Consider the following 24,667-nt stretch of genomic DNA (forward strand, 5'->3'; position numbering starts at 1 on the left):
AAATAAAAGACCCCCCAGGCGGGATGGGCAGACACCTGGGTCCGTGTTCTGACTCCACCTGTAACGTAATGGATGATTGCGGGCAAGTCACTTCTCCCTGAACCTCACTTTTCTCATCTGCAAAAGAGGGAGTTTCACCAGATGATCTTCAATGTCTCATCATCTCTAGGATTCTTTGAATTTACATGTAGCATAACATCTATTATTTTCAGTTATGTGGACTCCTCTTTTACCAGGCACTCTGTTTCCACAAACTCTTCTGCCTGGTAAGTTCCTACTTTGCTTTTGAAATGCCACTGTATTGTCACCTCCTCTGAACAGCCTTCAATGCTTCCCCAAAGTCAACTACTCCCTGCTCAGTGCTCCAACAACCCATTTTGCTTTTACATCTCTTATGGGACTCAACCCAATTATCGTAATCTACAAGTACCTACCTCCCTCCCCTTCTAGAACTGAGCTGTTAGAGACATACTGATATGATTGATTTTGTGTCTTGAGCATAATTTGGAGCTGATGTTTGTTCAACAAATATATGGATTACACTGATACCTGGGTCCTATCTTCCGAGATTTAAATCTATTTGGTCCAGGGTCCAGCCTGGGCATCAGTGATTTGAGGTGAAGGCAAGGGTGAGAACCCCTGCTTTCAGAGGAAGTTAACACATGTATACATACACACACACATGCATGCACATGCACATGCTCACACACACGCACACACACATACACACATGTACACACACCACTTGGCTCCAGACATCGATAGACCCACTGAATATGGAGATTGTTTGTTACTTCAGAAGAGAGTTGAGGATTGTTTGCACCATGAATGGTATTAGTCTTACTCATCTCCTCTCAGGCCTGACCTGTCATCCATGTCAGGGAAAATAGAGGTGCCGGAGCTCTATATGTGGAAAGCATCCTGGAGTGACACCCATTCCTCACCAGGCTTAAGGGACCGCACATGATCCTGGTATTCTCCTACCCCAGCGATTACTTCTGCTTATTCTCCTTCACAGACTCCTCCTTATCATCCTGAGGCCCCATATAGACTTCTTCCATCCTGTATTCACACCCCCTTCTGTGGCCATCTCCTCCAACCCTCTTCCATCTACTCCTCATTCACATCTAAGCAGACATTGATACTCAAACCAGAATAGAGGCTGAGTCCAAATGAGAGAGTAAACTATAAAATGATATTATTAGAAAGTCATAATATATCAGATGTATTTTCTTGGTTTATATATTTCTTTCTCGATACCCCTATTTTCTCTTTCAAAGTATAATATCCTGGTTTCAGTTTCTCCAGGTCTACTTGTCTGCCGTCCCCTCCCCCCCAACTAAATCAGTCTTTATATCAACCACATTCATTTATCTTAAGATAGCACTTTTGAGTTACTTTCCCTTGCATGGGAACCCTCAATGTCGTCTTATATCTTACCAAATCAAGTCTGAACTCCCAATCAAAGCTTTCCCCCCGCCCCAAATTATGGTAGAATTTGTTATATGGGAAAATATAACAAAATTTATTATCTTAAACCATTTCTAAGTGTATAGTTTAATAGTGTTAAATACATTCACATTTTGTTGTGCAGCCAATCTTTAGAACGTTTTTCATCTTGCAAAACTGAAATTCTATACCCATTAAACAACAACTCCCATTCTCCCTACCCTCATCCTCTAAAAACCATCATTCAACTTTCTGTCTCTATGAATTTGATTACTCTCTTGGTACTATAAGGGTTTATAAGCTGTTTTGTGGTTTCCCTTCTTCCTGTGCCTAGATCATCCAAATCAAGTTCTGGTCTAAGGTCTACCCAAATATATTGCCACCTGCTCACCTCACCCTCTGGGCCTTTGCACATGAGTTTCCCATAGTTGAAACATTTTTCCTTCTCTTTGCCTATCTAAACCCTGCCATCCTTACAAATGTCCATTTCTCCCTTAATATATCGTACCACTAACTCTAGTCCACACTAAACCCTCTTTTCCTGGAACTCATATTCCATTCATTGAAAATACCATGCATTTTGAATATTCTAATTCTCTAGTTGTACTGGGTAATGTACCATTGCCTCCTCCAAAAGTTCTAAACTCCCAGTACAGTAAGGATCATGTATTATATGTCCCTGTACCTTACACCTAGAAAAGGTTGTAGATACAAGGTAGATTATTCAACAAATATTGAGATATATAATAGGTAACGTATACTTTCATAAAATTTAAAACAATCTGAATCACTCTGCAGCATCAATGGGCAACTCCCTTGAATCTTTTTCAAGAAAAATAGTTAGCAGCATCGAACAGACTGTCAGACTACAGCAGGGAGGCCGGGGAGGTTTCGGGGGGGGGGGCGGTAAGAGATCAACCAAAGGACTTGTATGCATGCATATAAGCATAACCAATGGACACAAGATACTGGGGGATAGGGGAGGCCAGGGGAAGGTCAAGGGGGGGAAAAGGAGACATATGTACTACTCTTTGTAATATTTTAAGCAATAAAACAAAATTAAAAAAAGAAAATTAGTTATATCCAGCAACTTTGTCTATTTTTTTTTGTCTGGTTGCTTGAATAAAGGTCTATCCTAGCAAAGTTCCAGCAGAGTTAAATGTATAAGGAGGTACCCCTGAGATGAGCTGCCATGACGATCTCCCAGACTGTGCAGAAACTGCTTACGTAGAATACAAATTTAGAATCAAGTCTATACTTTCCCATTCAATGCCTTTTACCCAGTCCAGTCTTCCCACACAAGCAGAAAGACCTAGTAAATTTAGAATGATGAAAAAGTAGAGAGACTTGGAATTAGACCAAAGGTGAACCAGGAGCCAGTCCCCTTTGGAATCATTTTCTCACTCACCTGTGTAAATGAACCTTCCTGGAGCGCCTTTGCAGAACTGCTTGGATTTGTAAGATAAAGTCACTTCCACCACTCCAGGGATGTGTCGAGGAGGGGTCTGAACTCTGATGGCATGAGGAGTGATTAGCTGAGGAATGAACAGGCATGGAAATGAAACACCTATTATAGAAGTTATCACCAAGGATACTGAGAACATGAGAATCTCCCACGACTACTCCCACCAGGGCAAACTGGCATAGTCATGGCACCCCAAACACTCTGAATACCCTGCCCCTGTCTCTCACATTTTTCTCTCACACCCTGGACTTTTGTCTCAACCTACCCTGTCTAGATCCTCTCCTTCCTACTAGCCCAGCTCAAGTCCTTCCCACCTCTTGTGCCCACCCCACCCCCATCCCTGTAATCATACTCTCCCCCTAATTCCTATACTACTATGACCTCACATATTGATTTGGCAACTTCCACATCCAACTTAACATCAGTAGTTATCTTTCTGTAACATGTCTTGTTGGTTTTCCCATTATGAAAGTAGAACATATCCACTTTAGAAAATTTAGAAATTACAGAAAAATATAAGGAAAAATATTAACATTGCATAACCTGAGACAACTGTTATTAATCTTTGGTGTGTTTCCAGTACTTTTCTATGGATGGATGTTACGTAATTAGACTTTACATCCTCAGACAATGTTGTCCTGATTTTTTATTCCACTTAGCATTACAGCATAAACATGCACCCTACTCCTGGTCATTAGAATTTTTTCAAAACACAATTTTTTAAAATACATTTTTATTGATTTTAGAGAGGAAGGGAGAGGGAGAGAGAGAGATAGAAACATCAATGATGAGAGAGGATCATTGATTGGCTGCCTCTTGCACGCCTCCTACTGTGGATTGAGCCCGCAACCCAGGCATGTGCCCTTGACCAGAATCAAATCCAGGACCCTTCAGTCCATAGGCCAACTCTCTATCCACTGAGCAAAACTGGCTAGGGCAAAAAAAAAAAAAAACCAACCCACAATTTTTAATGGTGTAATGATATTCCATCATTTATTTACCCAATATGACTATTCTTATTTTTTTCAAAATTTTAAATAATACTGCAATGAATATTTATATTTTTAAGTTATCCACGCCTGCAATAAATTGTGGTTTACATGTGGCTAATCTTTGGTACTTAATAGTGTGCATTCATGCTGCTGATACTACAGGAATTACTAGTTTCAAACCCAGAGCAAAACTATCTTTGGGCCAAAGAAAATCAGGAAAGCAAGTTGCCCCGGCCTACCTCGCTCCATACAAGCATAGTCCCAAACACCACTTGGAGGCCATCAAAGAAGTTGTCCCCAATGATGATGACCATGGCTCCTCCTGTGGTCCAGCCTTCACTTGGGCTAATGGCTTTGATGCAGGGGGTAGCTAAAAAGATAGAAAAGAAAAGTCAGGTCTGCCCTTTGGTGGTTGAAGTTTGGAGTTCGGGGAACCGACTGCTCTTAAAGGCTGTTGATCATTCCAAGAAGTTCAAGTTGAACTTTGCTGACTTGCCATCATTCCTTAATTGGTTGTTGGTTTTCACCAGGTCATTAAAGCCTAATGATTTGACCACTATGTATGAAAACATGGAACACTTAGCTAATTGTGCAAAGGGTGTTTTTAGAACTTGTTCTTCCCCCCCATATTTTTATAAGTTGACCACACTGGAAACGTGTAAATCCCTTTTCTCTCTCCACCTCCTCTGCACTAAGATGTCAAGATTTACAAGGCCTGCTAATGTGCCAGAGAGAGAAGGAGAAAGTAAAATCTGTCATAGGTGAAGGCTTTTTCTGCTCTATCAAGAGACAATTTCTAATCACTTTCCTAACTTTGTAGGAAGGATTTCCCCCCTTCTTCCATATGTTTGAGGCCTCTGGACTTTACATCCCAACAGGAACCCAATATGGTTTTCAGGCCATAACTAAAGTCAATCCATCACTCCATTTCCAAAGCTGACAGGGTCAAAGGTGGGAGAGAACTTTGGCAGGATTCCAAAAACATGAGCCCCCTTTGAACAGCCAGTCAATCACATCCAATCAGTCAAAAGAAACTGGATGGGTTCCTAGTTCTGAACCCTGGGGTTTTCGTCTCCCCTTCAGTGCCCACTGTGGGAGAATTAACACCACTCCAAATTCTTTACTGATTCAATCATTTTCTTTCAGTTCATTAATTCCTATTTTAAATGATACAAGACACATTTTAAAGGCTGAGTTGGGGTGGGGGGCTGGTGAGCAGTATACAGCCAAGCATCACACTAAAATAGTCCCTAATTTCACTATTCATGTAGTCCATAACCTCCTACTCCAGGGAGTGGGGAGTGGGCAAGGAAAGAGAAGAACTCAGATGGGCTTTACTTAGGTTTGTCAGTTATCTTCCTCAATATACTTAAATTTTTCAGACAAGTTGAAGTTTAACAGTTACCTGTATTTCTAATTACTTTAATGCACTTGGAAAACTACCCAGAGCAGACCATGATTTCTTCTAGTCCAAGCAAACAAAAATCAATTAGTGTCAGTTTCATTCTGCACATTGTTTTGTTTTGCCCACAATCTGTTTAAGGGCACATCTGACACTTATTCATACATGTCTGGCACTATAATGTTCCTGTTTAACTAAGATGTCATAGGCCTACATTTGCCTGAAATACCTGCCTAGCAAAAAGAAAAACACAACTGAATGGAACAGACTGAGGCATGGGGTCTTTAAACATCGCGGGGAGATGTGTGGGGTTACAACGGAGTATGCGGGAGTCAGTATTTACAACTTCACTTTAAAACCCACATGGTCTTGTGTACGTTCTCCACTCCTACTCAGAAGCATAAATTTGAAATTCAAACAAGGAAATTGTGGAGAACTTCATTTGTCTGCCATTCTCGCCCTGCCCGCAGACAGCCCTACCTTCCGAAGGGTCCAGTCTTCTTGCTCTCCGCCCATGCTTTGAGTTGTTATGAACAAACATGTTGTCAGAAACAGCCAACACATGTCCATCCACATTCACTGTTGTTGATAACACAACCTGCATATTTAAAGTAAAAAAAAAAATGGACTTAGTTTCATATAAGGTAGTAAATATAACAGAATTCTGTTTGCCAGATTTCCATATAGCTGACAAGAAATGGAACAGAATTTGGGGACAGGGCCATGCTCTTGAAATTTCACCTCCTCTTATAATTATGGGAAGAGCTTCATGGAAAAAGAGACTGCCCTTCACCTATGTGCTATCACATATTTGTGTTCAGACTATGCCCAGATGATGAAATGAGGAAATTGGGCTTGTGCCTGCTGCTTCTAGAAATGTAGTTCTCTAGCAAAGGACCTGAACACTCATTCCCAGCTGACCGTTGCAACAAGGGACTGACTGTGTGTGATCAGGAGGCTAAGAACTGAGCACCAGCTGGGAGGTCGTTTCTCCCAGAACAGGAATGGGTCCTTGCACCTCTGATAGGTGCTAGTGTAAGGCTGGCATGGAGATGCTGCTGGTGACTTGTTTGTGGTGTCCCTGCCCACTAGAGAGCAGTGGCAGAGATGCTCAGGCTTTAGGCAAGAAGGTCAGATTGTTGGAATTCAGTGTTGAGACTGTAGAGCGTTCAGTATCTAACCAGAGGAAAGGGAAGAGTTGGGTATGGAAGAGTGAAAGAGCATGGATTTGCAGTCAGATGAAACTGAACTCAAATCCCACGCCTGTTGGTTCCTAACTTGTAACCTTGGACAAACCACCAACCTTTACGAATGTCCATTTTTCTTATCTGTAAAACATAAACAATGCCTATCTCTCAAGAGCTGAATGAGGCAAAATAAGGATAAATACATGTAAAGCTTTCAGTGTGGGGCCTCAATGAGTTCCCCTCCTAATAGCCTCACCTCTGCCTTGTTTGATTAGTTAATAGGACAGACAACATTACTCACTGAGCCTCTCCCATAGTCTACCAGCGGTTCTCAACCTGTGGGTCATGAACAATGAAAATACATCCTGCATATCGGATATTTACATTATGATTCATAACAGTAGCAAAATTATAGTTATGAAGTGGCAATGAAAATAATTTTATGGTTGGGGGTCACCACAACATGAGGAACTGTATTAAAGGGTCACGGCATTAGGAAGGTTGAGAACCACTGGTATGCTCTGGGGGAGGCTCTAGAAAGGGGAACACAGGGGCTAGAGACCAAAAGTTACCAGTCATGACCCCGCCCTCAAAGACCTTATGTTCAAGCTGAAGATACATGGCTAACATAAAGCAAGTAGCACAAGGAATGAGATTACATTGAATTCTATGTGTGAGCTGCAGATCAGGAGTGTGCAAGAAGTTCAAAGAGGCAGAGATTAGCCAAGGCCAGAGTAGCAGGGAGAGTGTAGCAGAATAGAGCGGACTCGAACGTACCTACCACCAACATGCTTGATCCAGGAAGATGAACTATCCTAGATATGAGTCTACTTGTCAGTTATACATGGACATTTTTTAAAGAAAACCACTTGTTATATACATATTCATGCATGTGTATACACTTTTTTAACCCTCATCTGAGGATACATTTTTATTGCTTTTTAGAGAAAGAGAAAGAGGGAGAGGGAGAGAGAGAGGGAGAGGGAGAGAGAGAGAGAAAGAGCAAGAGAGAGAGAGAGATGAGAGTAACATTGATTAGTTGCCTCCCATACACACCCCGACCAGGGATCAAACCTCAACTCAGGTATGTGCCTTGAGTGGGAATTGAACCTGCAACCCTTTTGGTATACAGGACAATGCTCCCAACTGAGCCACCCGGCCAGGGCATACATGCATACATATAGACTTTTCAAGGAAGGGCAATAAATAGGTACATAATGACAAGCTGTACTTGAAAATGACTCTTCCTGTCTACTCCCAACTTAATTTTTTTTATATTCTTCTTTAATTTTTTCTGCCACTCCTTCCTTACTTATTAAGTGAAGGGGGGGGGGGAACCTTGATCCTACCTTAGCTCCTCATATGAAATAAGATTCATTAAATGTCACTTAAAATTTTTTACTATGAATAATTTCAAGTAACAAAATAAACCGAATAGTATAATGAATTTCCATTTTTAGGTGAAATTTACAGGCATTGAAATGCACAAATCTTTTTTTTTGAAATGCACAAATCTTAGCTGCACAATTTTGACAAATGGATACATGCAGGTAAGCCTCACCCTATCACAATTTAGAATATTTCCATTACCCTACAAAGTTGTCTTAATCAATCCTACTTCCTGAGGCAACACTCTTCTGGTTTTTTTTTTATCTTGCAGAGTTTTAGATGGTATCCTTTAAATCTTTTAATGTATACTTTAATATAATGGAGACTTGGGAAAACCCCTAAAACCATGAGTCCACAGAATATCTCACATAGCCTGGTGCCATAGGCATGACTGTAGCACACAGGAAATCATACTTGGACATGAGTGGGCTTCAATCATTCAACCCAAAGGTATTCATTGAACTCCTGCTACGTCTATGGTATTGTCATGCCAGATTCTAGGATTTTAACCAATGATCTGACTAGTACAAAACACAGCATAATATTTCTCCAGTTGCCATTCAGAAAATTATTATCAATATAATTGCTCACAATTGAGGGATACAGCCTGTCTAGCGCTGGGTCTGTTTTCAATTGTGTTCATGTTAACATGTTAAAAGTGTGGAGGAAGTCCTTCCAGAAAGTTCCTATCATGTAGCAGCCACCATAAGAGGGAGACATCCATCACTCTGGGTAAATGTGCAAGGCACAAGCCCTTGTCAGGGCCATCTCAGCAGAGCACAGGATGGCATCATAGTCAAAGGAAGAGGGAGGCTGTCTCCTGGCCACAGGGTTAAGAGGAACATGAAGTTGAAAGCATTTACCCCCTGAAAATAATAGAAGTGGAAAAAAAAGAGGAATCAGACCGCTTTGGTAAATTGTGTGTGTGAATGAATTTTCAAAGACATAGCTGTCATCTCTGGGGGAAAAAAATGAGAGGGTGCTTCAGGCTTTAATTGCCAATGAGCTGTACTCAGCACAGTGAGGGGAACCCGCCTGCCTGGGGCCTACGTGGATGTAAAGAGCATTCTCTTTGAGGCCACTTTAATTCATTCCACAAGCTTCTTGTCATACTGTGCTTTAGTGCTCCTCGTGCATTCCTGCCACAAAATATGGGCTTTTCTCAAGCCAGCTGATTTCATCATTGTCCATTCGGGTGGAGTGAGAGTCAGTTCCAAAGTGAACATTTCCCAAATGACATACCCTGATGGTTCAGATGCACTTCATTATTTTCTATTAACAATGGAAATAAATTTTAATCTCTTGCTGGCTAGCACTGGCCTCTCATGACAGCAAGGGAATTAACCTGAATTATTTCAGTGTCTGCAAAATTTATTACAAGATTTTAAATTATGTCCAAATGTATGTGCATGTATATATATAGATACAAGACAAGTTCCCGTTTTTAATATTCCAAACATCTTAGACTCTCAAGTATCTAGAAGAGCTTGCCAATTAAACCAAATTTGCAAAGTGGAAAGGATTTAATTCACAAACTCCATCACGTGAAACCAGACAAGTTTGGTTGTTGTTCTTGTACATGGAGATACACACAAACGTGGACTTATACATTCATACACTCTACTTCTGGAAGAATGAAGGACATTATGGAGGTGAAGATACATTTGGTACATTCAAAGCTCCAAATTTAACTTCCTTCACTGTTTTCTGATGAATGATGACAACACTGATATTATTCTCTTTGGAGAAGTTAAAGTTTCTGAATGTTTGAAGACTAAAGGAAGTGGAAAGTGCATTCCAGCCTCGGCTCACTCCCAGGCCTTCCCCTTCCACAAGCCAACTTCTTTCCCTAGTGAGTATTTCCTGGGTCACGAAGGCTGACCTTTTCCATCTGGAATCAATCAGTCAACCCCTGACAACTTCCTGAAACACCTCACTCCATTTCCTGTTCTCTCCCCCTTCTCTCTTTTCCCCTGGTTTGCTTCACTCTTGAAAACTGCAGGCCACAGCAGCTTAATGTTAGAGGGTCAGACACAGTTAGACTCCAAAACACTACACAAGGACACCTTTGACCTTCAAAAATCTTTACATCTTAGCTAAACAAATCAAGGTCAACATTTCTTACCATTACCTTGTTAACTATTTGTAGGCATCTTTGCCAACGATCTCCTGATCATATAACCATCAATACCACTTGTTCTCCTAGGATCATAAGCTGATCTGTTTTAAGAAGTAGCCAGCAAATTTAGTATTGACAAGGGGTGCCATGTGGAGGTACCTGAAACTAATAATCACCAGTCTTATAACAAACATATGGAGAGTATTCCAAACAAAAGAACTTCTATGCCTCATCAGTGTCTCCTATCACCTAAACCTGATACCTAGTATTTTCTAAAGCTGTCAGACTCTCTTGGCACCACCATTCTGCTGGCACAGCCTGAAATGATGCCAATTAGGAATACAGATGTCCATAATTTGTGTGGATGGACCCCCAGTTTTTGCTACTGACACTGGTGACAGCTTTCATTTGTTTCTCGTAGTTGGTGTGTCTGTATTTCAGCTCAAAGCTCCAATAGCAAAGCCTGAAGAGCTGAAAATGATGCCACTGTATTTTATAGCTCTCCTCAACTGATACATTGCAATTCAACACAAAAGCAACAATCAATTATATTCATGCAAATATTATTTCTGATGTGGTAACTTTAAGCCAAGGCTCCAAGAAAGAGAAGTAGGGATCAATTGGAATTGCTTGCCTTTTTTTATGTGAAAGCAGTTTTTCACTTTTTGCAATTCCTTATTTTGCTTAATGAGTCCTCTAATTTTTGGTGAGGCCAGTGCAATACACAGACTAGCTTGAGAGTGACAGTGTAGGTTCTATTTTGAATCATGAAATTAAATGGCAGTTTTAGCTGGATATACAGAAACAGGAACATAAAAAGTTTGTATCTCCCTTTGAAAAACAGCAGGAAGTCTTAAGAACAAAATCTATGACTGATTGTGTTAGCAATTTGCTACAAGTACTCAAGAAAACTGATTGGCTTTCTTAAATTATATTTTTTCTTCTCATTACCCCGAAGTACTTCCATATCCCTCACTCTAATAATTTATACAAGGCAGAAGCTGAGTTGTAAAGAGCTCTTTCCTGCCTGTAAAAGGCCTCAGTGGGAGTTATCCTTTAGGTGGGCACATCAGCTAATCTGCCCATACAACTAATTTTCCAATAGAGGGACTGTTTCTTTAATATCAGCATGTGGCACGGGTACTTTTACAAAAATGACTTATTCCCACCTTTGGGTTAATATTTATATAAAATTAACCCAAAGTGTGATCTTTGGCTTTTTGGAACATCACACTTTTGGTTTTTTAATATCGATCTTTCTCAAAGCTCTCTAATTCAATTAAAGGACAAAAGTCAGAGGGATGACCAGCTTGGATCCTCCTCCCAGCCAGCTTTTCTCAGCTCATACTCAGTTGTTCCTACAAGGAGCCTAAGTCTCACACAGGAGGGTAACAGAAATAGATAAATCACAATGAAGGTGGTGTGGAACGACTAAATGGTCTGGTTTTTTTTTAAAACAGACAAGAATCCCAGCGTCTATAGTTGCTGGAGAATAATTACCTTGGTTAGAAACCTCCCTGTGTGGACCAGAGTGCTTGCTTTGAAAATCACACCAAATTCTACAATTAGACACATTTCCCCTCCATTTCAATGAGGGTCATGCACCTCCTAGCGGAATGTGGCCTTTGGTCGTTTAATCTTGGTACAGCTACAATGCATAGCATTTATAACACACTCACCGTGGAGACTGATACCTACTTGCAAACACATGCTCACCGAGCTAAATAAAATGGTCTTGAAAATTCCTGTTACTTAGCCAAGTATGGAAAAAAATTCTTTATGACATTTTACATCTGGAAATGGAATTAAATTCATGATGTGCATTTCCCTTATAACTGTTCAGTTGCTATATATGTTATTTCAGCTTTCCCAAAGCATAACTATTATGTGGGATTTTATTTTCCACCTGTGGAAGGAGGAAAGAGACATAGAGACCATTAAAAGGACAGAGAAAATCAAGACAGACTTCTGGTTGTGGGGGGCAACCAACTTTGGAGTCCATATCGTGAGAAGAAATACTCCGTTGGTGTCTTTATGCACTGGCTAATTCTCACATCGACAAGGGGACTCTGATGAAGCAATCTGTGTAAGCCTACACTAATTCAGTCCAGGCTAACAACAAACAACTTGGCTACTGCAAATTGTGTTTCTCCTTACCACCTTATTCTTGGCACACATCATAGTTTCAAACCAGATTTACAGCCCAGATTCTCCTTTGTTACTGGACGCCAGAGTCTCCAGAATTGCCTCTAAACACCGACACCACAAGTATGGATTTTGTCATCTTTTTTTAAAGGAATTCCCAGAATTCTTAGCACATCACTGTTGTTTCATAACTCCTAAGGCTAAATTGTCTGTTCAGTTAACTATCAAGTACCAAAGGAGAGAACACAAGGTTGATTGCTGCTGAGACAGATGTAGGGCATTCTGGGGTTGCTCACACCGAGGGAGGGGGACTGTGGCATGGCTGACATAACTCCTGAGAAGATCCTTTCCCAAGTAACCAGGCAGTGCTGTGTTTTAATCAGTCGGAGGTTTTGTTTGACACTCCCAGGCCCTGTGCTACATGCCAGGGAGGCTTCCAGAAAACACTGTCATGACCTCAAGTAGCTGCCATGTAGTTGATGAAGCATAACAAACACTACACTTAATCAGAGAATATTACTCTACAGTAATACATAACTGAGGACTCAATTGTGTGGCCATTGTATATTCTAGGGGTCCAAAGGTGAGAAAAATTAACCTGAGCTGAAGGCACTAACAGACATTTCCAGCAAGGAAATGAGATTTGAGATAGGCCTTGAAGAGTTGAAAAACTTTTGCTATACAACTTGAGGTTACTGAAATGATTATTTGGGAACTTAAAAACTAATTCTAATTAGCATAAGTAGAGTAGTATGCCAACAGCATTTCCATTGGCATATTTTGGCAAATTTGGCTTAGGATTTGGATATCTTTTAGAACCCGTCTTTAAAAAATTAGTTGAATATGTATAAAAATCAAATGGCAATTTTTTTAAAACCAGACTTTCCTGTCATCAGGGAGCTCAAAGATCATTAACCTGTTTACAACTAAATTTCCCATCATCTCAAAGGTCATAGGCACTAGCTACTTCCAGCTGGCCTCATGCTGCTCCATTGACCTCATTGTTTTTGCCATCTAAAATGTATGCCAAGTAGGATAGCTCTGGTCAAGGGCAGTATTGTACTAGCAAACATTTTGAGAACCCCAGGGGAGTTATAACATATTTGATGCCATCTTGATTTGGCTGGACCATTCTCTTCCACCCAAACTCTGCCCCCAGGGATCCCATGAATCACCTGTCATCCATCAAAAATCAGGACCATGTACTAGTGTGCCCCATAAGCTGCTTAAGAATCTATGCCTCTTGTTGCGAAACTAAAAGAGCTTTGCTTTCCAGGAAGTTCTGCATCCGATTGTTCTTTTCTGTGTGTGTGTTAATCCTCACCCAAGGACATTCTTCCATTGATTTTTTTTAAGAGAGAATGGAAGGGAGAGGGAGAGACAGAGAGAGAAACATCAATGTAAGAGAGACACATTGGTTGCCTCCTGCACGCACTCAGACCAGGACCAGGATCAAGCCTGCAACCAACGTATCGAACCCAGGACCCTTGACTGGAATCGAACCCAGGACCCTTTAGTCCACTGGCTGATGCTCTATCTGCTGAGCCAACCAGCCAGGGCTGCATCTGATTGTTCTTGGATGTGCTCAGGTTTTAGTGCCCCAATTGGAGTTTCCTAACCTTATTGAAATCTCACATATCCTCTCTCCAAAATTACATAGGCAACTACCTGAATTCACTTGTTTTCCTTTTCTCCCACAAATAACTGTAAACACATTTCCTGTATGAGTTGGTCAAAATTCTTATCACCCTGATTCTTGTCCCTATTTGAGACACCAAAAGCCAGAGGGAGGGTGGCAGACGGTTTACCATCAAACAAAAAAGCTTGAAGCATTCTACAGAAAGCCTTCCCCAAGCTTAAAGCATTAGACTAAATAAAAGATCCTCAGACCCTCAGAGGGTTTTTTTCTGACTCAAAATAGGTAATTATTATTTCTTACATGGGACTATCTGGTTTGTTTTACCAACAGATAATGGACTCACCTGTTGATCGGAGAGGCCAGGGACAAGTGCTTTTCATTATGTGCTTTGAACCCTGCTCAGTAGCACAGCAGCTTCAAATGGTGGATGAGATCACAGAGCAGCTGGGGTAGCTCTTGAACTGAGAGATTTGAACTGAAGAAACCTGCAGGCAGCTGGAGCTATATTAAATTTTTACCATTTGGACTTAATTTAAACTCTTGTTTCCCTCTTCAACGGGTGTGAGAGAAATATTCAACATTTTTTATTTAAGGAAAATAGATGGTGGTGCCATTAAAAAGTTTTATATAAGAGCTGGGGGTTTAAAAAAAATCATAAGGGTTTGTTGGATGGATCTTGGCCCTATTCCAAGACGTGAGTAGCCCTGCCCTTTGCTCTTGCATCGTTTAGTCAAACAGACTAATGGCCAGCGGCTGGCTGTGTATAGGAGGTGTCTCTGTCATCTAATTAATTTCCCCATTGTTCCGTGTAGTTGTTGCATCCAGCAGACTGCACTAACAGGCTCGAGGCCTCTCACACTATCTGACTGCCCCAAAGATGTCAGTCTTTGATGGAGGAGAGCTTCATGTCTTCCATTCCCTTCTCCCCACCACTGTGCGTCTCTTCTCTCTTCCTCGGAGTTCTGACAAACCTGCTGGGTGTAACAAGTCACCAATCCTTTTCCTCACGCCTTTCCAGTCCCCCTCAAGATGCCCTTTAAGGAGGCCCATCGTGGAGTTGTGTGCAAACCCATCCAAACAAACAGGAATTGGCTCAGCACCGATGGCGCTCCCGATCTGGCCCCTGAAATGACTGCATTCACTAGGAATGGATGGGCCCCTTCATACCTCTTGAGGCAAAGGATGCTAAGACCTGTATATTTATCTCAGTGCGCTCCCTAGTTTAACTGTATTAAAAATGATTATTTTGATGGGCCCAATCTAAAAAAGGGAGCAATTTAGGAGGTAAATTTGAGATACCCAAGAGTCACTCAGCAAAGTTCAGCAAATGGCGGTAAGAACCCTTATCCGAATTATAAGAAAGCTGTAAGTTTGAGTGAAGGAGTTCCTTTACAATGATTCCAGGGTGCCAGGCCTGTGTGGCTCAGTGGTTGAACATTGACCCATGAACCAAGAGGTCACTGGTTCAATTCCTGGTCAGGGCACATGCCTGGTTGTGGGCTCGATTCCCAGTATGGGGCGTGCAGGAGGCAGCTGATCGATGATGTTTCTCTCTCATCAATATTTCTATCACTCTATGCCTCTCCCTTTCTCTCTCTCTAAAACTCAATAAAAACATATATTTTTTAAAAAATGATTCCAGGGTTGGAGATGTGTCAAGGCATCTGCTACCCACTCCAGAATGACTAATGTACAAGTTGGTGCTGCTCATATGATGGAAAACACACCAGCCCTGGACAGTGGTCATGTCTGTTTAAAATAGAATCCTTTTGAGGCAGGAGGGGGGAAATTGGCACCCTGGCTTCTAAGCTTCCCAATCTCAAGGAAATGATCTGCTGACATGAGTGCTGTGGAAAACCTTGAAAACTATCCGAAAGAGCATCCACACAGGCTATTATCATAGTGCTGCTGTTATTTAGTTCCCACATCACCCCTTACATTGCCACACCACTGAGTTCCAAAAGGCAACACAGACAAATGGCACCATGATAGGCCCCTGTGCTTCCAGGCTGGTCACTTAAAGACCCCAGAGAAGCACAGCTAAGCTATGTAAATTGCTTATCTTATTTTCCTTATCTACACACTAGATGTAAGTCTCTCCAGGGAGAAGAATTTTATCTGTCTTGCTCATGTATCGCCAGCACCTAGGATAGTGCCTGGCACACAGAATTTCCTTAATAATAGTGGTTGGGTGAATGAATACATGAATAAGTGCATCTATGTTTTCACTGGGACTTGGAGCCAACCCAGCCAGCCTATCTATGAGAGTGTCTTGGCAACAATAGCCCTGATTGTTGTCAACTTCTACTGTGTCTTAGAATGTGAATGTGGGAAATGACAACATGCCTGATTCCTCCTATTCTTGGCTTGATTTTCTTCTGGATTTTCCAACTGCCTGCTCTCCACCCACGATGCAGAGAAATAAAGAATAGGGTTCATTATGTCTTAACAGGCCTGTCAGCTTAAACTAGACATACATTTCTTGTCCTTTCCTTCACTGAGCTGTTAATCTGGATGCTTTACTGAATTGTTCCATTTCAGGGAGGGCAGAGGTGATTTTCTGCATGCATGGTCCATGGATTAAGGTACTTTGGGGGCCCTGGAAATCTTTGCTTTTTTCCCTTCCTGCTTTCTTTTCTTCCATTTTTTAAAATTTCTCTCTTAAGAATTCATTCAATAACAATTTATTGAGCCCTACAAAATGGCTGGCATCGTGCTAGGCACTGGGGAGAAATACAAAAATAAATAAAACATACTAATTGCCCTCAAGCAGCACACAGTCTATTAGACAAACAATGACTGCAAGGCAATGTGTTGGAGTAGCTTGTGGAAAATGGTATGTTGGCCCAGGAGAAGGAATCAACATCTACTGACAGGAAGAGTCAGAAAAGGCCTCACAAAGGTGTAGTTTTGAAGCATGAGTAGAAATCGAAAACTGAAGAGGGGTGAAGGGTTCTCAGGCAGAGGTGAGAGCATGTGGAAAGGTTCCAAGTAATATTCCACGTAGTGGAAATCAATGAGGTGTGCCTGTTGAGTAGTGGGCACATGGAAACATCAGGCAAGGTGCATGCCTGGTATAAAGATGCTTGTTTGCCATGCCTTTGTAAATCTACGCTTTTGTCTATGGACAGGAGGTATTTATAACATACAGCAAGCAGAGTGACATGTTTGAGAAGACAATTTTAGCAGCCGTTCTGAGGGTCAATTAGACAAGGAAGGAGTAGAAAGGCCTTTTGCAGTTTTTCGGGAGAGATGGGTTTAACAGATACTTAGGAGGAAGAAGTGACACTTTAACAAAAAACGAGGAGGGCACGGATCAGGGAGTAAGCTGTGAACATGTACTCATCCGTCATCCAAGTGAAGATGCCCAGGAGGGAGGCAGAGCTGTAGATCTGCAGCTCCAGAAAAGGGTGACGTCTGAGGAATGCATCCAGAATCATTCGGGATCCAACGGCATTTAAAGTCAAGAGAGTGGGAAGATCTTCAGGGAAAGTCTTCAGTGTCAGGCCCCCATGTTAACGGTTAAATTGCATGGAGGATGACCATTGGATGTTAGATGAGTTTCATTTCTTTAAGTCAGGGCTCTGTGGAACGCTAAGAGATGTTTCAAGAAATCTGGGAACCCCTGGCATTTAAGCAAAACTTTGTTAAAATGTAGCTTTTTGTGAGGATAGAAACTATAGCTTTTACCAATTTCTCAAAGGGTCTGAGTCACAAAAGGGTTAAAGTCCACTGTGCTTCAATAAATATTTTATATATGCCCATGATACTTAGGACTTGAACTGAATTAAAGAGAGGTTTGGTTCAGGCTGGAAAATAAGTTCTATTCTGTTCAGATCAAATCTCCATAAACGTATAGTTCACATTAAGAGTATGTTTGCTCATATAACGAAAGTGGAGGATTGAAATAATAGTCTACATGGTTTAAAATTATTACCTTTTCTTTCTGAATGAGATATCTATTCCAGGAATTCTTAAATCACCATCCCTTTAGATCATTCTACTCACCACCATGATTACATACCACCTCTGGTTTTGTTTCATATTTTGAACTTGATCCAAATTTCTCACTTGACCATTACAGCACATAGTCAAGTCTGTCTCCTTAATAGCCTTCCCCACGTAAAAGAGCTTTCATTGAAGGTTATACGCTTAATAGAATCTGACTACACCATAAAATTTGCCAATTCTTTTCTGCATGAAAGGACACTTTGCAGAAAGTGAAAAGACAATGATGAAATGAGAAAAAAAAATATTTACAAATCACTTACTTATCCGATAAGGACCCAGTAACCCTAATATACAAAGAACCCTAACAACTTAAGAATAAAAAGACGAATAACCCAATTTACAAATGGGCAAAGGATTTGAATGAACATTTCTCCAAAGAAGATTCACCAATGATCAATAAGGACATGAAAAAAATGGTCAAAATCATTAGTCATTAGAAAAAGAAAATCAAAACTATAATGAGATACCACTTCACACTCAGAGGATGACTAGAATTAAAAGCAAACAAACAGAAAATAACAAGTGTTGGTAAAGATATGGAGAAAGTGGAACCTTCAAACATTACTGATGGAGATGTAAAATGGTGGAGCCATGTGGAAACCGGTTTGGCAGTTCTTCAAAAAGTTAAAGACAGAGTCACCATATGACCCAGAAATTCTACACTTACATATTTACTCAAGATAACTGAAAACATTTGTTCACAAAAGAAACTTGCACACAAATAGTTATAGTAACATTATTTATAAAAGCCAAAATGTAGAAAAAACCCAAGTGCCCATCAACTGATGCAATGTTAAACAAAATGTGGTTTATTCTTATAATAGAATATTACTCAGCTATAAAAAAGAATGAAGTCTGAACAAGGATGAACCTCGAAAGAAAACAGACACAGAAATCCACATATTGTACGACTCCATTTATATGAAAAGTCCACAGTAGACTAATCCATAGAAACAGAAAGTGGATTAGAGGTTGCCAGTGGGTGGGGAGAAGGGAATTGGGAGGTATGAGGTTTCTTTTTGGAATGATGGGAATGGTCTCAAATACATAGTGGTGATAGTTGCACAACACTGTGAATGTACAAAGAGCCCCTGAATCGCACACTTTAAAATAGTTAAAATGGTGATTGATAAGTTATGTTAATTTTATCTCAATAAAAACTACCAAAAAAACCCCCCACACCTGCCAATTGCCTTTAATTCTATTCCAGAAATAAGACAATCATAGAATCTACAAACTTTTTAAAAAGATCTCTTCCATTGTCTTTGCAAAAGTCAAATGTTTTCACATAGGATAAAAATTCCTCATTTTGAGACCAGCAATATTTATTGCAACCCTGTTAAAAACACAAGCACATTGAAAATCTCACTTAGTAAATAACTAAAGAAGTAGGGGAAATAATTAGCATGCTTAGTGAGTACAATTCTACGATTTGGGACAAATAAAATGACAAGGCATTCTATTAAGAGCTCTTGAACTTTATACAGGTGTAAGAATCCACGTTGCCAGCTACTGTCCCTGCCTCCGTTTCTTCCAGAAAGTGAAAGCTAAGCTTTGGTCATCGAGGCACTTGAGAATTCTTTTGAATTTCACACATCATTTTGGACTGAAATGATATGTTTCCATTATATACATTTCCATAATAGTGTGTCCCACTGGCTTCCCCGTGCACAGTGTTCCTACTTGATCCCCCAGACAAATGTATTTCTATTTGTCTTCATATCATACTGCATAGAGGGGAGGGAGGGGTTTAATTTTTTGAGAGGCTGGTAATAGTGTTAAATAACTAACAAAAAATGTCCAGGTCCCAGTAAGATCGATAACCATGATGTGATAGGAAAAAGAATTTTTTTCCAAGTAGTTCTCTCTGGCCTGTGTGTGCATCCCCTCTCTTCCATTAACTCTTTCATGACTCGGTTCCTACACCATAATTTGTGGGGTCTAGTGTAAAATAAGTAGGTGCAGCCCCTTGTTCAAAATTACTAAGAACTTCAGAAAAGCATTGCAAAGCCACACACTTGCGCGCTGTACACCTCGCAAAGCTATGGTCGGGTGGACTCCTGGCTCCACCACCTCCTTCCTGTGGTTAGAGGCAAGTTCCTTAAACTCCCAGAACCTCATTTTCTTCACCTGAAACATGAACCTAATCATCCCCATCTCACTCGTCGCTGCCAGGATTATTTTTTAAAGTCTCAAGCTTGAATACTATCACTTAACATGTTTTTAATGTTCCTGTGGGGAAGGGCGCCCTGTGTATTTCGATTGGGCATGAGTGGCAGGAAAGCCATTTGGTGGATTAAATAAGGGTCCTTCAAAGATTAAGGAAGGGGGGCAGAGGGGGGCCGCTCTCCCTCTCATCGCCGACCTGACACACTTTGCCTGGCTCTGTGTGTTTATTAGCTTGCATCCTCGGTACATCAGTGGCAAGGGTGATGAAACCGGTGGCAGATTTAACTGCCAGGCAGCTGGGTCACTGTCCCGTGGGTCTTGTTGTCATGCCGCGATCTTAAAGTGACCACGGCTGTTTGGGCTGCTGCTTTCCAAAAGACTCCGAGTGAGACCACTGAATAGTTAACCGGTGGAACGGGGAAGAAAGAGGCTGTTGCTTGCAGAAAGCACAGAGACGCTGCTTTGAGAAATCCCAGGGTGGCTGGATATCAAGAACATGGTTCCTGCTGTGGGCAGCTGTGTGTGCGAAGGGCAGCCTGAGGGCTTAAAATCAAATCTCCAGCACGGGTTGGTGCCCGTCCCCTGGGGCTTGGGCACTGGAGGCAGAAGGCCTGAGCACTGTAATATGAAGAAACCCTCACTGCTACCTATTGATGAGGGATCTCACTTACAGTGATCTTTTTCATTGTTAGCAACCGGTGAGTCATGTGTTCTAAGAAAAAAGAGAGGAAAGGAAAGGAAGACGAAGGAGAGAACACAGGATGACTTATTTCCCAGGAAAAATCTGCAGGCCTCTTACCTGGAACCTTCTCATGTCCCTCGGGTTTCCTGCTGTTTTCAAACAATTCTGATTGCACTTGAGGAAAAATTTTAAAAAGAATCTGTGAAAAGAAAGCAATGCATTACATTTTTAAGTAAACATGTTTGAAGAGAGAATATCCATGCATTCTATTAGATTTGATTTGAAAGTGATTGTATTTCAGGCCTGGGGAATTTCAGCGGCCCTGCCTGGGAAGGAACATTGCTGACCCTCCGCAATTTGCAAATTTGGATGTTTTCCGTGGCAAGTCAGCTCCATCACTGTGGAGGATTGCAAAGGGGCTCACAAGCGGGGTGCTGGCTTGTGCTCACGCCCCAAGTTGCTGGGCGTTCTCTCAGGAGAAAAAAAAAAAAAAAAGGCTTCCAAAGGGGCAGTGGCTCCTGCGGAGCAGAAACGTCTCCCTCCGAGGTTGAACATGGCATGACTTAGCCCAGAGTCCCAGGCCTCCTTCCGAATGTGGCCTTCTGCTGGCCACACACACCCTCCTGCTCACCACCCCCCCACACACACACCCTCCTGCTCACCACCCCTTCCCCCCCCACACACACACCCTCCTGCTCACCACCCCTTCCCCCTCCACACACACCCTCCTGCTCATCACCCCCCCACACACACACCCTCCTGCTCACCACCCCTTCCCCCCCCCACACACCCTCCTGCTCATCACCCCTTCCCCCTCCACACACACCCTCCTGCTCACCACCCCCCCACACACACACCCTCCTGCTCACCACCCCTTCCCCCCGACACACACCCTCCTGCTCATCACCACCCCCCTCCCACCACACACCCTCACACACAGAGGGGGCCTGATATTTTCAGCCAATGTCCATACACATCAGAAAATGTTATGTTACCATTCAAAGACAGAGTCAGTCTGTGCAGGGTACACGCTGGGGGTTTTATGATTAATAACAAGAGTGAATGTCCTTTTACTCCTTCTTATAGATTATCCAGAAAAAATAAAAGCACAGAATAATTGTCCGAGGTCATCATTCGTAAGACATATTTTTTAAGCCAATAATCTCCTAAATGAACTAATTTAAAAATGGGGCATCTTTAATCAGATAAGTACATCCACCAAGAAAAATGGCAGCTGTGGCCTTTTCGCGATTTATGTATTTAATGTTTGGAAATTTGTTTCAAAATACAATAAGTTTTTCATTTATTTTACTTGCAGAGTCTTTTTCCTTAAAAAAAAAAAATCCAGCTTTTGCAGTGCTAAAGTCCCAGGTGAGCTAGGCCTATTTCCCTTTCTGTTACTATGACAACGAAATTTTACCGCAGTCCCAAAGTCCCTTCAGAACTCTCACATCCATGCCTTGAATTAGAACTTTAAAGGAAAAGATATACATTTCCCCCAGAATTTACCAGCAAAAATAAGAAGAAATCAACCGTGCTCCCAAAAATTCTATTTTAAAGCAACGGTCGGTGAGATGCTCGCATGCTGACCTCGTGTTTATTGTTAATTCTTTACAAATCACACAGAAGAACTAGAGAGCACTCCAATGGATGGTATTTCACACTTCAAAAAAAAAGGAAACCTGATGGAAAGATAAACAGTAAATGATAAAGGAGGAGAGGAGGGGAATTGCACTTTTCTGAGCGTTTTATTTATTTATTTTTTCTGGAATCTCTTTTTCTCTAGACTTGCTAAAAATAAGTGGTCAAGTGTTCCTGCCCCCTATCTAATGAATAAGGTTGGGTGTGAATTTAGAAATAACAGTTAAATACTTTTTCATTATCTTATAACATCTGCTTTTCACATCTCCCCTGTAATCTTTTTTATTTTTTTACTTTGAGGAGTACAACCATCTTTTTTTAAAATCTTTTCTGGGCGGGAGGTGCCCACCCAGACGCCTGCGGATGACAAGGCAGAGGAAAGGCTCCCAAGGCTTCGCGCAGCGGCCTGCAAACTCGCAACCTGCCGCCCTCCCAAAGTGCGCCCAGTGTCTGCCCGCAGCCCTCGGAGCACTTTACAACGAGAGCCGCTTTTATTTGAGAAAAGATGGACTCGGAGTCAAACATTCTGCTTTTGACGGGGAAACAGTCTTCCATTCGTGCGTCCGCCGCAGTCCTCTGCGGGCTCCGCCGGCGCTGAGACGCTCTCCGCAGACTCAGAACTTGCCTTTTCCCTGGGAAGTCTCTCTCCAGACAATAGTCCCCACCCCCGCACCACATCGCCCTCCAAGGCCGCATCAGTGATTCACTTCTGGCCTCCTGTATCACCTCCACCCCATCCCCCCCACCCCACCCCCCAAAAAACAAAAAACCCACTAGAATCAAATCAAGTGCTTTCTCTCACCAACTCCTTGATTTGGGGAAAGTTTTCCCACAATTGGGCTCCTTATAATGCTCTCTGTGTGTGTTATACTTCCCCTTACCTACCCCACCCTTCCTCCGAAACGTATCTGGTGAACACATTAATGTTCATGAAGGCGTTATTATAGCCATGGTGTGGTGGGTGGAAAAGTGCAAAGGAGATAAATGTTTACATAAAATCAAATTGGTTTAGGGAAACGAGGGGCCTGCTGAAAGGCTTTATTCATTTTTAAATGAGGACCCTTAACAGTCCTTAGGACGGAAAACACCCAGCTTTGACTCATTTTGCTGGTTTCAACCTACACAGCCCCCTGCACACTAAAGATACAACATTCTGTTCACAAAGGCTACGAGAGTGGTGGGGGAGGGGGGGGGGGAAGAATCCTCTTATATTGTGTAGTACTTTGTAAAAGAGGCTTAGTTATTTCTATTTCTAAGTGGCCAGCACCACTTATGGCCTGGATAGTTTACATGTGGACCTAGAAATTAATTTAAAGGAATTCTGGGGCTTATGACATCTCCAATTTTTTCTCTTCTTTTTACTGATGTCTTCCACCTGCCTCCTTGTACCCCGCCACCCATCATGCTCAGGGGCTTGGTACAGAACCCTTTCCTGACCAAACCAGCCATTAACCACAGGGTAACGTTCAGGGAACAAATCCCCTGGGTCCAGATCCCTCCACAGGCAGAGCTGCCTGCAAGATGTCAGCTCTCTACTTAGAAATGGGAAACCAGAATGAATTTCAAGATTCAGACCAAATGTGTAGGTTCTCACCGGGATGGAAGTTATTTTCACTTTCTCCAAAAAATGTTGACTATATAAATGTGATCACCACTTCGCAGGGCCTCTAATCTCCTTCCTTAAGAGGATGCACTAACAACTACAGGTTTATCCTCCTTTTATAGATAAAGAGGAACAGAGAGGTGGGGTCAGACATGGAAGCATGCAACAGAATGATGAATCTCTGAGGGAAGGGGGTGGGTGAGAAAAGATTAACCAAAGAACTTATATGCATATATGCATAACCCATGAACACAGGCAATAGTGCAGTGAAGGCCTGGAGAGGGGGTGGCAGCAGGGTGGAGGGGAGTTAATGCGGGGGGGGGGGGGGGGAGAGGGGGGACAACATCTGTAATACTTTCAACAATAAAGATACATTTACAATTATGAACTCAAGTAATCTTTCATTGAAAAATAATTTTTAAAAAAAATTCCCTCCTCCCCCCAAAAGTGAACTCAAACCCTCAGATTTCAATCAAGTTCCTAGGTCAACCAAAGGGCATTCCTTCACTCTATAAATATTTATTAAATGCTGACAGAGAGCTAGTCTCGATCTGCTACCAACTAACTTTGTAACCAAGTTACCTTGCTTCTCTGGGCCTTGGTTTCTTTAAGTGTTAAGAGGGTTTAACCGGATTATCCCTGGGGTCCTTCCAGCATTACTATTCTGTGCTTGCTAAGAAAAACACAGAGAGCTGAAAACCCACCAGAAATCGCTACATTGGGGGCAGAAACCACTGAAGGCAAAAAGATCATCACTTATTGAAGCCCAGCTGG

General features: G+C 41.8%; 1 protein-coding gene across 2 annotated transcripts in view; it reads right to left on the bottom strand.

The window, feature by feature from the left end:
* EBF2 (EBF transcription factor 2) overlaps positions 1–24,667 on the bottom strand; it is a 195,708-nt gene that overhangs the window by 42,242 nt on the left and 128,799 nt on the right. For both annotated transcript variants that reach the window (XM_070416619.1, XM_070416618.1), the window contains exons 7-10: positions 20,767–20,848; positions 5,789–5,906; positions 4,146–4,276; positions 2,858–2,984 (exon numbers count right to left, since the gene is read on the bottom strand). In XM_070416619.1, coding sequence (XP_070272720.1) covers positions 2,858–2,984; positions 4,146–4,276; positions 5,789–5,906; positions 20,767–20,848 — 458 coding nt within the window. The remainder of the gene's footprint in view (positions 1–2,857; positions 2,985–4,145; positions 4,277–5,788; positions 5,907–20,766; positions 20,849–24,667) is intronic.

Source organism: Myotis yumanensis, unplaced genomic scaffold, assembly GCF_028538775.1.
Source record: "Myotis yumanensis isolate MYYU_CA2020_CCGP unplaced genomic scaffold, mMyoYum1.0.hap1 SCAF_5, whole genome shotgun sequence".
NCBI lineage: Eukaryota > Metazoa > Chordata > Mammalia > Chiroptera > Vespertilionidae > Myotis > Myotis yumanensis.